Source organism: Rhododendron vialii, chromosome 9a, assembly GCF_030253575.1.
Source record: "Rhododendron vialii isolate Sample 1 chromosome 9a, ASM3025357v1".
NCBI lineage: Eukaryota > Viridiplantae > Streptophyta > Magnoliopsida > Ericales > Ericaceae > Rhododendron > Rhododendron vialii.
In genome coordinates, this window is record NC_080565.1 from 10,827,694 (window position 1) to 10,843,134 (window position 15,441).

The 15,441-nt window shown below is 38.5% G+C and overlaps 1 protein-coding gene across 3 annotated transcripts in view; it reads right to left on the reverse strand.

Annotated features, from left to right (window-relative positions):
* The window catches only part of LOC131299427 (uncharacterized), a 40,401-nt gene that overhangs the window by 1,254 nt on the left and 23,706 nt on the right, over positions 1 to 15,441 (reverse strand). The window contains exons 21-30 of one of the 3 annotated variants that reach the window (XM_058324971.1): positions 12,043 to 12,179; positions 11,758 to 11,939; positions 11,291 to 11,650; positions 10,849 to 10,974; positions 10,422 to 10,487; positions 8,538 to 10,333; positions 8,165 to 8,444; positions 6,828 to 7,052; positions 3,834 to 4,358; positions 3,188 to 3,344 (exon numbers count right to left, since the gene is read on the reverse strand). In XM_058324971.1, the coding sequence (XP_058180954.1) occupies positions 3,188 to 3,344; positions 3,834 to 4,358; positions 6,828 to 7,052; positions 8,165 to 8,444; positions 8,538 to 10,333; positions 10,422 to 10,487; positions 10,849 to 10,974; positions 11,291 to 11,650; positions 11,758 to 11,939; positions 12,043 to 12,179 (3,854 nt within the window). Of the gene's footprint in view, positions 1 to 3,187; positions 3,345 to 3,833; positions 4,359 to 6,827; positions 7,053 to 8,164; positions 10,334 to 10,421; positions 10,488 to 10,848; positions 10,975 to 11,290; positions 11,651 to 11,757; positions 11,940 to 12,042; positions 12,180 to 15,441 lie in introns of those variants that run through there. The other 2 variants (XM_058324970.1, XM_058324969.1) reach the window with 2 other exon arrangements.

A 15,441-nucleotide genomic window follows, 5' to 3' on the forward strand; every position in this document is an offset into this window, starting at 1 on the left:
TTCTGCTTTGGAGATTCGAATAGGCCATTATAACAAAAATTCGTTGCACGTGTATACGTATGACTTGGGTTGTAACACACATTTTGGGTAGAACCAAACTGAGCCTTATGTCCCAATCACTTGGGGTCGGCTACATGAATCATTTTCCTCCATTGAACTCTGTCATGGGCCACTTGTTCACACAAACCCATTATACTCATATCTTTGCGCACAACAGCATCTAATGTCAATTTAGGTCTACCCCTCCCGTAGCATTGCTACCCAAAGCTATCCTATCCGCTCTCTTAACTATTGCATCTCCTGGTCTACGGTCGACATACCCAAACCACCTTAGCCTATTTTCCCTCAACTTCTCCTCCATAGGTGCTACACCTTCCATTCCATGCACCGTTTCATTTCTAATCCTGTCTCGTCTAGTCTTACCACACATCCACCTCAATATTCTCATTTCCGCTACACTCATCTTACTCGGTTATTGTTTTTTAATAGGTAAACATTCTGTCCCGTAAATCATTGCTGGTCTTATGGCAGTTCCATAGAATTTTTCCTTCAATTTTGTGGATACCCTCTTGTCACATAGTACACTAATAGCACTCCTCCACTTGAGCCACCCCACTTGGATCCTATGGGTGACATCATAGGCAATCTCTCCATCTCTATTAATAATTGAGCCTAAATACCTAAAATGATCACTCTTTGGTATCTCCTGATCTTGGATCATCACTCTTTCTTCATGCGCACCGCTGGTACCACAAAACTTGCACACCATATACTCAGTTTTACTCCTACTTATCCGAAAACCCTTTGACTCTAAGGCTTCCCTCTAAATTTCTAATTTCGTATTAACACCTCTAGCAGTTTCATCTACGAGGACAATGTCATTTGCAAACATCATACACCATGGGATATCCTCCTGAAATTGTCTAGTCAATTCATCCATAACTAAGGCAAAGAGACACGGGCTCAAGGCTGACCCTTCTGCAATCCTATAGTGATTGAAAATTCACTCATTTTCCCTATTGGTGATCGAATAGTAGTGACGGCACCTTCATACATGTCTCTAATCACCTCAATATACCCATTGGTCACTCCCTTTCTCTCCAGAACCTACCATATAATATCTCAAGGCATCCTATCATAAGCCTTTTCTAAGTCTATGAAAACCATATGGAGATCCTTCTTCTTTGCTCTGTGTTTTTCTACCATTCTCCTTAATAGGTAGATAGCTTCCATGGTTGATCTTCCAAGCATGAACCCAAACTGTTTTTCTGAAACCGTAGTCACCATCCTCAAGTGACGCTCAATAACTCTTTCCCACAACTTCATCGTATAACTCATCAATTTAATACCTCTATAGTTGTTGCAGCTTTGAATATCCCCTTTATTCTCATAGATATGTACGAGGGTGCTCCTCCATTCGTCGGGCATCTTCCTAGTCATAATAATCTCGTTAAACAACTTCGTCAACCAAGTCACCCCTAGGTTACCTAGACTTTTCCACACTTCAATAGGGATACCATTTGGTCCTAAGGCTTTACCCGGTTTCATCCTTTTTCAAAACTTTAACCACTTCAAACTTTTGTATTCTCCGATAAAATTCATATTCTATGTTCTTGCCAGGTACATATACTTCCTCCCCACCAAAGTCTCTTCATGTTTATCATTTAACTTCTCGAAATACAACACAGTCTTGGGTAGAACTCAACTCCAAAAGCTAGCTATTGAAGTGAGAGTGCCCACACGCTTGTATACTTCACATTAATTCGGTACCCAAGCAATGCGAAATTTCGATCCACACTCTCCCTCATGTGTTGCATGCTCACTTGGGACCACCAGCGTCGCGTGCAGGGCAGAGGCACGCACCCTACCCATTCTTGTACCGAGCTCTGATAGCATGCTCCGCGATTTGGGTAGAACACAACCCCAAAATCTAGCTATTGTAGTGATGATGCTTGCACGCTTATATACTTCACATTAATTTGGTACCCAAGCGACATAAGGATTTCACTTCACAAATAACAACTGAGTATTGAGAATATTCTTCAACGTGTTTTGGGTGGTGCTTTTAAAATGATGGCGGAGAATTTTAACATTAATACTATTCTCAATCTTGAAAGATGAGGAAATTTTTAAATTTTTTCCTCAATCCAAACAAAAAAATTAGGTTTTTTTGAAGAGTGGATCGAAATCAAGTCAGGGGGCGAGCTAAGGGTTGCAGGGGGTGTGGGTCCTTGCACACCTCCCAATTATCTCACTTGTTATACTATTTTAGGTTTTGTTTGTAAAATATCTAAAGAATGGTCCCCACATCACTCCCCAAGTCAAAATTCTTGCAGAGTTGGAGTGCTTTTCCCTTGAGAAAACGTATCACATGCTAACGGATGTTCAAATAGGCCACGCGGTAGTCACTTGGTACTCTGGTGAGTCATGCATGGCATCATTTCAAGTAGGAGTTAGGGCATCTACCTAGCACGAGCTTCTTGGAGCCTAAGCTAGGTTACTCTATATAAGATAGCAGTGATAGAACCACACATCACGTGGACATAGTTGAATCTTGGTGAAATAAACAGTGAATGCTATCTTATGAGGACAATTATGTCCTTTCACCCCTACAAAACCATCTGCAACAAACAATTCACTGCCAGTAATAAGCAACACTGCCACACTATTCTTTTCGGTATTTAGCTATATGCTTGAATTTAGAAGCACATCAACAAGATATTGATGTAGGATGGGATTGGAATGCGGCTAAGGAAGATGGAAATACTTAAAAACAGGGGCTGTTTGGGCAGTGAACAGTAATCCGTGAATAGTAATTTGTAAGAAGGAGAGGAAGGGTTACAGAGAGATAACCTAGGCATCACACCTAGGGGACATTTTGACATGACTAGAACCCAAAAGGCACTTCTAAGAATCCAGTCCATGTCTAGCCAATATCCCAATTTGGCCCTATGTCATCCAACATGTGCCAAATTAAGACTTAGGCCTTGGAACCATCAACCATATGAAATTACCAAATACCCATGACCTCTTTGTATGGACAGCATCAGATATTGCTTGGTTGGCTTCTGTTATTGTAAAATGCAATTTATTTCAGAGGCCGAGAGTTGAAGGTATGGGAGCTATGAGGTCCCAAATCTCTGACACACACAAAGTCAGACTAGGAGCATAGAGCATCAAAACTCACCTGGGATAACTTTCCCAGCATATCCTTCACAAACTTTGTACAACGGCAACAGCAATGGATATGCATATCCCTGGAAGTCGCTAGGTTGTGATGAGAACTTCTCTGGGTCTATGATTTTCGGAGAGATTGCCTTGAAAACATTGAAAACAATTTTCATCTGCACATAAAAACTATTATTGTCAGCAATACGAATATGCAAAAAGATAGTGAAGCAGGCAAAGAACATATAAAATGTCTCAAATACTCTTGAGTTACACTCTGTATGCTTTTCACAGGAGAAAATATTGTCTATTAAAAAAATATTCCCAAATTTAAACAGAAAATGGATACTTATGTCTAGTTGGAACCCTGAAATTATGGAGCTAGCTGCTATGTTAGTGATAGTGGTGGATGCTGGGTGGCTGGTTGGTGGTTGTGGTTGAGTGGTAGTGGTGGTGCTGCTCCAGAAAACATTTCCACCTTTAGAAATTAAAAAATGCAAAAAACAACTCATATTTTTTGTATGGAAACATTTTCTGTTGACTTTTCACAGTTCAAAAAAATATGTATAGAATGTTTGTCAATAGAAGGTCTTCACCGAAGCAAACAGAACACTGGTCAGAGAATTCAAAATAGTACTCATATGCGCTACTATCTAGCAGCCCACCTGAACAGCCTCCATCTTAAGGGCAATCTTTCCCATTCTCTTCAGCAGGTAAGATACCAGCAAAGGTTGATGATGATCACTATTCTCTTCAGCATTATGACTGTTATCGCCAGATGTCAAGGATGCATACATAGTTCCACCTTTTCCTGAATCCAGCAACTGGAAAGCCTCAACAAAACAAACTTGCTCGTGGTGTTCAACAGCTGACCAAATACTTTGGTCACCCACCAGTTTGTTTGGCCCCAAGAAAGATTGCAAAGCACATATTACGAAGGTGAGGTTTTGTGCAATTAGGGTGCTGGCTGCATCATCAATTAGCGGGGCCTTCAGTTGGCAGCAGAGAGAAACAGCAACGAGAAAAAGTCTACTTGGTCTCATCAGAAAAAATGTCCCTAATGACTTGTCATGATTTGCTCCGTCAGCCTCGCTTACTGAGGCAAAGTACCGGGCCACCAAGCGGTTCAATACATTGCGCAACCACATGTGCGGGTGCACCAGAAGCTCACAAATTATTCCCCATATATTCTGTAAATGAGGAAAGGAATTAAAAAAAGACAAACAGAAAGAGAAAAAGGGAGAAAGAGAGAAACCAGAATACAAACATACAAATCTTCCCATTAAATTTATATCAATCATCAGTTCACATAATACGTATCTACCTCGGAACCCAATGCAGGGATAATACTAAAACCAGTTCCCCAAATGTTAGGACACTTGTAACATTTGGGGAACTGGTTCCCTATCATGGTACCAGAGTTCTGGTTCTACGAATTCGGGTTCAATTCTTGTATTGCTTGTTTGTTTCGTCATTTTTGCCAAGTCTATGCAATGTATCTCCATGCACTTTTTGTTTTCCTCGAGAGCTTGATAATATATATTATACAAATACAAATACAATAAAGCAGCTCAGTTTTCAAAAGTTCCTCAAAGATCCAAGCGCTAAGATTTGTTTTGACTTCAGCTAATGGTGGAGATTGATTGTTACCCTTCAATTCGCAAATTGCTAGAAATCTAAGGGTTGAGATTGTTTATGCTTAAAACCAATGCCCAGGATTACTTTTACCCTTCAGATTTGCCGTTCAAAGTGGTTTTTGCCAAAAACCCATGGCCAGAATTATATGTTACCGTAAAGCTTCTGCAAATTTCAACAATGAGAACATGAATAATCATCTTTAAATGTAGGGAACTAACATGGCTAAAACAGTAAAATCAGGCCACAACTTTTCCTACTAGTCAGCAAGCAACTCATACACATGTATGAATCTTTCCGAAGTTTCAGTACTCTAAGCTGCTACGAATTCCTAGCAGTTACAAACTTGTATCAACAGTTCCTGTTCGCAGGTCCATTTTTTTTCTCCTAAGCTTGTAGGCTAGGCTGTGATGTATGCCCAACTATGGTTATACAAATAGAATATTTACTGCAATTTGTTTGAAGGAACAAAAATTTACACGAGCTAAATCAGTTTTGATTTCTATCGTTGCCAAATTCTCTCTATATTTGTTTTGTCAAAAAATTCTAATTTGTCATTGGTCTATGCATAATTGATAATTCATTGTATTACCTTTTCCCTGCATATAAGGTGCTTGCCCAAATATATCATGCAAGGAAATGGTGCTTCGCATGTCTTACGTTAATTCATGTTAGTAGAAGCATCGTTTGCTGCCAAGACGATGGAGCCCCCAAAGTTGAGTACCGAATTATGACAAACTGAAGATTAGCCTCAATAAAATTACTTAATTGAGAGAGGTTTAACAAAGAAACATGATTGACCATACTTCGGTTCATTTGTTCCACTAATACAACCCTCACCACGACTCTTTCATTTCTTATGATTACCATATTTGTTCAGAGCAGCAGCCTTTGGTTCACACAAAGTAGGATGTTCAAAATCGCTCCTTTTTGTGGTAAATCTTCTTCAATTCAATAAATTCTGAAAGAAACTTATTTTTCAAGGCAGGTTCTGGGAAGAGTCGAGTAAGGTTGGTCGGTGGGCAACAACAAGACATGGTTATTAGCTGGTCCAACAATATAGGCACTTGTCAGTAGGTGCTTGTTTGCAAGTAAGCGAATGAACTGTCAGATCCACTAAATAACAATTCAAGCTTTAAACCAGACAATTGTAAGCAAGAGACAAATCAGAAACTTGGGGCACCTTCGATTTCCAGATTAACTCTGGGAAGGATTCGAAAAGCTTGAATTATGGACTGGGATAAAGGGCACGTGTGCGGTCCTCAATAATAGACAGTATTGTCTGTACCAGGGGTTTATTTATATGATATTCGGAAAAAGTGGGATAAAACTGGAATAAAGGGAGGAAGATAATTGATTACCTTTGGATGAGGGAGATAATTGAGAGAGGAAGGATTCGAGATATTAGCTAATCCCCCATCTGTGAACTATTTGAGGAAAGATAAAAGTCCAGAAAATAGTACAGGAAATAATCCAACAATAGATGGCCTAGCAAATCCCAAATCCCAGGGGAAATGTAGACATGTCCTCTAATCCACTTCAAAGACACTTGTTATAAAATAATGGATGCAACCAGAAACATTTTTCATCGATGTCAAAGTTCCCTTGATTGGGAAGCAGGAAGTGTTTGATCAAAAACATCGAATTGTACTGCAAATGATTCAGCAAAACTTATCATTCTTAACAAGATGAGAGGGTGACCGGAAAATTTTGGAAGCCACTATTTGCCAACTAAACCTTCCACAACTGACAGCCCACCGGCAAACCAGGAGTTTTCACACTCCCTGCACCCCCGCCCCTGCCCCCAAAACAGAAAACCAATTGAGTTCTAAATCTCCCAATCCAGGTCAAAATTTGACCACAAATCTAACACCCTTGTTAAAATGTATGGTTTCCTTGCTACCAATAACACTGCATGGTTGAAATTGATATGAGAATACGATATAGACATTTCTAAACAACGAAAGGTGAGAATAACAATGCAAATCACCACATAAATACATCTATAATAAATAGTGCTATACCTCAAGATCACTTCCCAGACACAAATCGTGGAATTGATGCAATATCTTCTCCAACATAATTAGTGAGTAGTATGCCCCCTTCCATTTAGCTTCATTAGAAACATCTAGCGACCCATTTTTAAGATCATCGAGAGCAGATTGGAAAATACTTGTCATTACTGGTAGCACGCTATTGATATGCTTCTGAAAGTCATCCTTCATTACTTCGACCAGAAATCCCAAGACCTATAGATAATTTTCAAGCCACAGATAAAACCATTTACAGTAAAAGTTTAAAAAAAATAAAGAAAGAAGCAAAGCTAAGTCAAATGGAGAATGTGCATGAGAGAGAGAGAGAGAGAGAGAGAGAGAGAGAGAGAGAGAGAGAGAGAGAGAGAGAGAGAGAGAGAGAGAGAGAGATGGTTTTGGCACTCATGATTCAATAGTTAAGAGAACATTCGGCACGGTTTTGTTCATGTTTACTTTCAACCATATTTATCAATCTAACTCGTAAGGGAATATTTGGTTAGTTTTTAGTTTCATGTTTTCATGATCTTGTTTTTAAGAGAACATGATGCACGTAATATATTATTCCTTATAGTTGCAAATTCGTTTGAAAACAGGCTCAAAAGAGAACACACAAAAAAGTGATTTCACTTGCTACCAAATCAACTGGAATCATATCTGTACCACCATATCCTAGTAGTACTCATACTTTCTTTTCTCGATTTCTCTGTATAGATATCTGTACTCCATATCTATAGGTAAAATGTATCCAACTGCAAAGACCACAAAGTCAAGATGGCAACCGGAGTTTGTTATTCTGAACATATTCTTGAGATGCACTGCTCTAGGCGGATCTATCGACCAAATTTACCCAAAAGAGAAGAATACAATAACCTTGGAAACAAGAAAAGAATACGAGAACCCTGGTTGGGTGCTTACTAGCTTCAATGAACTCTCCCTTGTTTCTTGCATAAGGGAGAGCACACATCCAATCACAGGTAAGGAGTCTATCGTAGTTGAGTCCCACCTCCCAAGTTCGACAACCTAAGTCAACAAGACTTCAATAGCACGTCATGTCACAATCACTTCTGTTGGATCATATGGTGAAATTATTATGAGTTTTGGGCGTATTTTGTGTGGTAGGGAGTCTAGGGACTAATTTAAAACAGGACAAAATGCTCTAGCAGGCCACTTACAATGTCTCCCATGCCCAGACTATGCTAAAGAAGATGGAGAACCCATAGCAAGAACATTATGGAAAAATCCGACAAGCTAAAACACTACAATTGGTCAAAAAATAACGCTATAAGACTACAAATTTGAGAACTGCAATGTTGTAGTTATTACTGTACCTGAGCTGCAGCACTCCACAAATGCTGCTGTCCACCTAAGTACCAAGAGAAGCTATACTCAATAATGGAATGAAGTGAATGCGGGCTCACATGACCAATCAGAAGCTTTATAGCAGCACCAGTCATTGACCGGACTTTGTTGTCATTATCATTAGCCAAACAAAACACCAAACGAACAAATATTTCCAGCGAATGCTTATCTAGTACGGGTTTCGGGAACTTCATCACAATTGCATGGAGCATTTCAAGCACAGTTTCTCTTCCCGACGAATGTTTATAGCTGCAAGAAAGTTAAAACATTGATGAGAAAGTGGACTACAAAGAAAACTACAAACACATAAAATGAATTTTTGCATATTTCGTCTATCCTTGCCTGAGATTTAAAAGCAAGAAATCAAGATGTTGCTGCAATCGTTTCTCAGAGAGTCTATAATAAAGTAAGAACTGCAATAGAATTTGACTGCTTATCTTGCGAATTGATTCAACTTGACTTGTTACCATCAGTTCTGCAACCCGAGAGACAAGATCATATATCTCATGACCTACGAGCTTTTCATGCTTCTGATTCACAATTGCCTTTAAAAGTGAAAGAGCAATAGATGAGGGATTTCTTTCGAGATCAATAAACAAAGGAAATTGGATCACCATATGCAATTGATCTGCTGAGAGAGTAATCCTGGGGTTTCGAAGTAGCACTGTTAGCAACCTTAGACATGATTGCATCAGAGGACTGCCATTCATTGAGCCTTGCGCTATAACCAATAGAGAGGTCTTTATCTTGTCACCTTCCGATTTAAGAGCTGGTAAAGGTAGTTCCACAAGTGGAGCAAGGCACCTCAGTGCGCCAGATATTATGTCTTCATACTTGGAAGTCAAGCACTCAGTGAGCAATCTGACAAAAGGATCCAACATTGACAACACATGTTCATCCTTTTTGTGAAGTTTTGTCTTCTTCATGCAACTGTGCAGCAATCCAAGAGCAAACACTTTTACAAGATGGAAAGATTGTGAGGTGCAGTCAATTAACCTGCCCGATGTAGTTATTTTTCCAATTAGCCCATCTCCAGATTTCTTATTCGTATTTGAAACAGAGGAACTTGTATTTGTACGAGCTTCATAAGTAATGCCATCTTCAATGAGGTCATACAAAAAGATAAAAAGGTCAGGTTGATTTACAGATGGATTGCACTCTATACCAGAAGCTATGTTGTTTAACATGGACTCCAATTTCAATTTCACTTTGGGGGTTAAATGCCTTTGCAAACGAATGGCAACACGTGAAAGCAGCTTCACAGCATGTGTTTTGAATGTGATATTTTGGGCAATTAATTTGAGGGTTTCAAATGACTTGAGCTTTCTAGTCTCTTTCATTTTTGAAGCAATCTTGTCCACCTCTTTTTCCTCCGAAACATCCCCAAGAATATCATTCTCCACCACAGAAAGAAGATCTTCCAAACAATAATCCAACTTCCCAGCTACAGGATTCACAAGAAACTTTGACAAAACGAAATTGAGAGTATATCCCAACACATGCAACTCATATCCTCGCTTCAAGGTAGCTCTCAAGACTTTAACAATGAACTGCAAGTACTCCAACCCTAGCTCCTTCAAACAAGCGGCCAAAGCATCCCTAGCTTCATCACGAATACTTTCCAAACGATTTTTAAGGAAGTTTGAAATTCGATGGACAATACTTGGAAGTTGTAACTCCATGACATCACCAGGAAGCAATTTAAGTAGCTTAAGTGCTACAATACTGATGTGGACATTGACATTATCAGAATCAGAAGCCATTAATTTCTGTATCTTTGGGAGCACATTTCTAAGGAGATGTTCCTGGACTTCAGCTGAACTAGAACAACGGCGCAAGACGGTTTTTGATTCCTCCACTATAGAACCCTCAGCTTCTTGACCAGAATAAGTTTCTATAAAATGAAACCGGTCTAGAACAAGGCAGATTAGCCGCAGTAAGACCTTCTGCATGTCTGATTTTCGGGACATCTCTCGAAAACATCTCATTAGAAATGCGTAGTACGATTTCCATTCCATGTTACCAGATATAGATGCAAGAGCCTCCAAACATGCACTCCGTACATTTTCTGACTTCCCTCTTTGTAATTCAAATAACATGTTGAAAAAGAGAGGAACGAACACTTTAATGGTGATAACCTGAAAAGCTCAAAGCAGCATTGCATGATGTAAGTTAAACAGCAATAACAAAATGGTTAAATAATGAACAACTCGAAGAATGTATTACCTCTGACAAGCTGCCTGAGATGACGAAGTTTCTAAAGCGCAACAAAGCCCTTGCTCTCCTGTGTTTCTGGAACAATACAAATGATAACACATGAAACGAATCAGTAGTAGATCATGACTAATTGGCGATGAAGAACTGAAGCACCAATAGAAATAGTTCACAGAGATTTAACAGCCTGTTTCTTCCGATGCAAAATTTGGAAGGCCTTGGGGTTGTGTCACAAAACCTTGAAAAATTAGTATTCGCTCAACCTTAAAGACTACAACAGAAAAGTAGGGTCAACATATTTCAGTATTCTTGTAGGGAATAGCAATCAATTTCCTCCAAACAGGTATGACAACCTCATTTTTGCAAACGAAAACTGAGGAGAAGAAAATTTCCTCATCAATATATTAACAGTTTGTACGGAATTACTCAAAGATAGTACCTGTAAGTGCAGAATATTGTTAAAGAAATCTTGTTCTGCATCTTCACTGCACAAAACCTTCAAGGATTTTAAGCTTGGCACCATCGAAAGCTTCAAGACCATCTCCCGCAGTAACTCAATCCATACCTGAAACCAACCCCATCTAAGATGGACATGTGAAATCTATACATAATACTCTTGTGTACGTGAGAAACCAAATAAAGGGCGTGCAAGGCTTTGTTGCCTCATTGTAACCTTCACTCTGTGAATTCAGGTTATATGTGCAACTAGAAGGGGTGTGCATGACTTCCTTGCATTTCTTTTGCTATTTGAATTCAGGTTACATACCATAATCACATCCAATTACATAACAAAAATCAAGTTCCGAATAGGAAAACACAACGAAACCAGACATAAGCAAACCAGACAGAGCAAAAAAAAGTGAGGATGGTTAAATAGATACCTTATGAGTAGAAGCTTCTTTGTTCATTGCATCTCCCATATGTTTGAAAAAGAACTTGTTGATTATCTGATGGATGCATGACTCAGACCAGCTTCGATCATCAGATTTCATCTCTCGTTCAAGAAGTTCAGCAGAGAATTCAATATACGAAAGTAATAATCTAAATGCACTTTGCCTCAAAATCAATTCTTCTGATGACATGTCGTGCACTGCATGAGACAAAATGACTATTGCATGCTTCTCTTTAACTGTGTAAAAGAAGTCTTTGCTGATCTTTTCATAAGCACCAATAACACTGTCGTAGTCAAGCCCGCCCATTTCCATAGCAGAAGTTGAATTTAGTTCACGAACAAGTTTCGCCTGCATCCCAATTGAAAGTAAGACAAGAAGATTAGCTAAAATGGGAGATAGAAGCTCCTCTAGGCTCCAACCATGCTGAAAGAAAATAAACACGTGATCTGGTTTACCACAGCAATAAGGGAAGAATCAGTTCCAGCAAGAGCATCAAGAAGATCACAAACAGACATCCTTAGATCCAGACTAACAGAAATAAGAAGTGGAGAAACTGCATTAAGAATTTCTGTTGTACTTTCACTTCCTAATACTGGTATCATTTGTTGAATGACATGCAAAGCTTCCACACATGCATCTGCAAAAGAAAATAGCGAGTTCTCATGCTGGGAAAAAAAAGAGCTTGATAAGGCCAACAAGCACACAAGAGAGGACGAGATTAATACTGATAGTATACTAACCAGAACTTTGAACTTCCTTTGTTAGCAAAGGGAGCATGATATCAACAAATTTACTCGCTGCTGAAGGATCCTTGATATACTTGGACAATAAATTGAAAATACAGAGCTCTCTTTCCCCAGGACATTTCACCAATTTCCTAGTACACAAACGTGGTCACTCAAGGTGGTTAATTCAAGAAAGTATCGACAGCATAAATAGAGCTACTATACATTGATTTGCAGGCAAAAAACAAAATAATGAATAATTGAGTGAGGAAGCATAAACAAAAAGGAAAAAAAAATTGTCCTTGCATCATAAAACGACCGCGAGACAAGAAATGGTAAGTGTTTCCATGTATGTCATGTTTGGATGGGCCAAATCATTTAAAACACGATGGCACCTACATTTGTTGTAATATGGATCCAAACTAGAAGTAAAAGATACCGAATGTTACCGAACCATAACCAAGTGCAACAGCTAAATTTGGAAACCCATAGAAAACTATCCATAACTTTGACCCAGATGCACTCCAGACTCACCTTATTGCATTATAACATCTCCAAGGTATCCCTGCAGAGTGCAGAAACTCTTACCGAAGTTTAGAATTCCACCCCCTAACCAGGGTGTACTTTTATTCTATTTCCAGAAGTTCTTGGAAGAACTGTTCATCCAAAGTTCTCAATCTCATACCAGCTTGTAACGTTTTCGTTATGGGTATGACACATACCAGTGTCAATGCATTATAGTGTACTCTGAACGTATTTGATAATTTAAGTTTTGGTAAAGAGAAATTATAATTTTTCTTGAATATAACTAATTATTCACGAACAATGTCCACCAAACCCGTATAAAAAGTCAGCATTAGTATTTAAGTAACCATAAGTGGAGCAGGCGATTCTTGTGCTTCTCAAGCTCCTTACTGGTTCGAGAGCTTTCTTTTCTTAGAGCTTTTCAGTATTAAGAATCAGAAAAACTTGATGATTTGTTGGAGCATCTTTATATGAGGGATGGCTCAAAATGGGAACGATGAAATAACATAGAAATCTTGCTGTCTCACTCAATCAGAGTACTTGTACCCCAAACGGGAAGGGGTAGGCCTTCAAGAAAGAAAGAAGGAGCCCACTCGCTAGATAAAGCCGATACACTAAGAGATGCCACTAGCCATAACGTAAAGGGTGGATTCTCTGATCCTCCCTCAAGTACTAAGCTTACCGAAAGGAAGAGAGATTTTGAACTTGACTTACAGCTGGATTCCAAGGTTGGTTTCATTAGCTGACTTTAAAGAAAGGGATGATCACTCATCCACTTTCAAGACTCACTTCTCTTATCCCCTTGACCCAACATCATTGGAAAGGGTGTAAAAGTTAATGCTAATTTCTTATTCATTTGTTTGTGATACAAGTGATGGCGTTTCCTTTCAGATGCCAATTTGGTAAAGGACATCCCCACCAAAAGCCTCTTAGTTTAGAAGGTTTCTTTTCTTTTCTTTTCTTTTTTGATAGGAAAGTAATATTTCATTATAACAATAAACATTACAAGAGAGAGTAGAGAAGGAAAACCTAAAAAGTTGGCAAGAAACCAACAAACTAAAAAACAAACACCAAAATCCTAAAGTCAACATAACCTAGAACCTAAGAAGCACAGACACGTCTCTGGCCTTTCGTATCCGTATCCCAGATGTGTTGGATGCGGACACGTTCCCAACACGTCTGACACATGAAAATGTGTCCGAATATTTAATTATTTATCTAAGTCGGACACATTTTGGACACGTACCCGACATGTATTGGACACATTTTGGGTTGTAATGTGATTTTTAAATCTTAAAATTTGTAATATTTGAAATGTGAACTGAATTAAAGCCTAATATTAAATAACTTAAGGATGAAAAGGGTTAAATACTCTAGATAAAATTAAAAAACACGAAAGCTATAATATATGTTATGAAAAAGATGCAATTTTCTACTCTCATTTGTTCATTGGAATTTTTTATCTTTAATGTGGGAAAAATAATATCTTTACGTACTATATGAATTTTTTATGTACACATATATAAATAATTATTAATTATGTATGTAATGTATCCCCCAACGTGTATGTGTCCTATATTTTGGAAAATCCCGTGTCCATATATCTATGTCGTATCCGTGTCCCGTATCCAAATCCGTGCTTCTTAGCCTAAAACCCACTCCCCAATATTCACCCTAACACCTGATTTCGAGCTGCCAATACTCCAATTAATGCAACACCAAAGTTTCCCATGCCTTCACGCCTATTCACCAGCCTCAACAACAAAAGCTCCCATTCGCAAGTCCTTACCTTCCCAACAATTTTGCCTAGCAGAAGTTGCATGTGAAATGATAGAGTCCATCAATCTTCAATCATCTATTAACTCGTTCTGAAATACCTAGATACTCGAGCGTGTTGCTTGTAATTTTTAGAGGGAGTTTATGATGTATCTACTTCTCTCGTATACTTAATCCAAGATTGGGTTCACAATTCTCATTTGAGGACGACGAGGAAGGCTTCCAGAGCAACCCCATGTGCCTCATGGTTCCTTGGAAGAGAACAAAAAAGGCCAACATTTCTGCATGACTATTCTCGCACTGTTTGTTTTTGGAGCTTTGTGATCTATCTATTTTGTGGTGAATATATTAAGATTTAAGAGCTAACACGAGGGGCCATGAACTTATTTTATTCTCACACTGTTTGTTTTATTTTTTATTTACTCGATGTCTCTTGATTACATTGAAAACTTCAAAAAAAAAATAAGAAACTTAGAGACAGTCATTTATGATACTAAATTATTGGACTTGGGTGGTTTTCCCTTAATGCCCTTTCACGTCTATCAAAATAGGAACACATTTACCAACAAATTTTACAGTTTGTAGGTTCGAAAGCTTGGGGCTTTGAAAAAGAAAAAGGGAAGGAAAAAGAAAGGCTTTCAAAAGATCAAATATTTTAAAGCCTTTACAAAATGTACATAAACAAGTACATTCTACTTTACAGCGTCTTATAAAGTTGGTATAAGAACTTAGGAATACAATAACCTTGAGATCTTGGGAGACGCCGCTAGAGTTGTCAATGATATTTGGCTGAGTAATTGAGGTTTGATAATTCTTTGTAATAGATGAATTGACTGTAATTTGCTTGTACTTCATGGAATATAGTGTACTGAGCAGATAAAAAAGGCTTAATTGCAAGAACACGCCCTAAACTATCACTTTTTGGCAACTTCACCCCTTAAGTTTAAATTCGAGCAACTTCACCCCCCTAACTATCAAATTCGAGCAACTTCACCCCCTCCCCCATTTTCCATCCAATTCAGTTAGGGATTTGGATGGAAAATTATAAAATTGGATGGAAAAGTAATTTAACATACCAAAATGCCCTTTATAGACACCCCCCCCCGCTCTGCA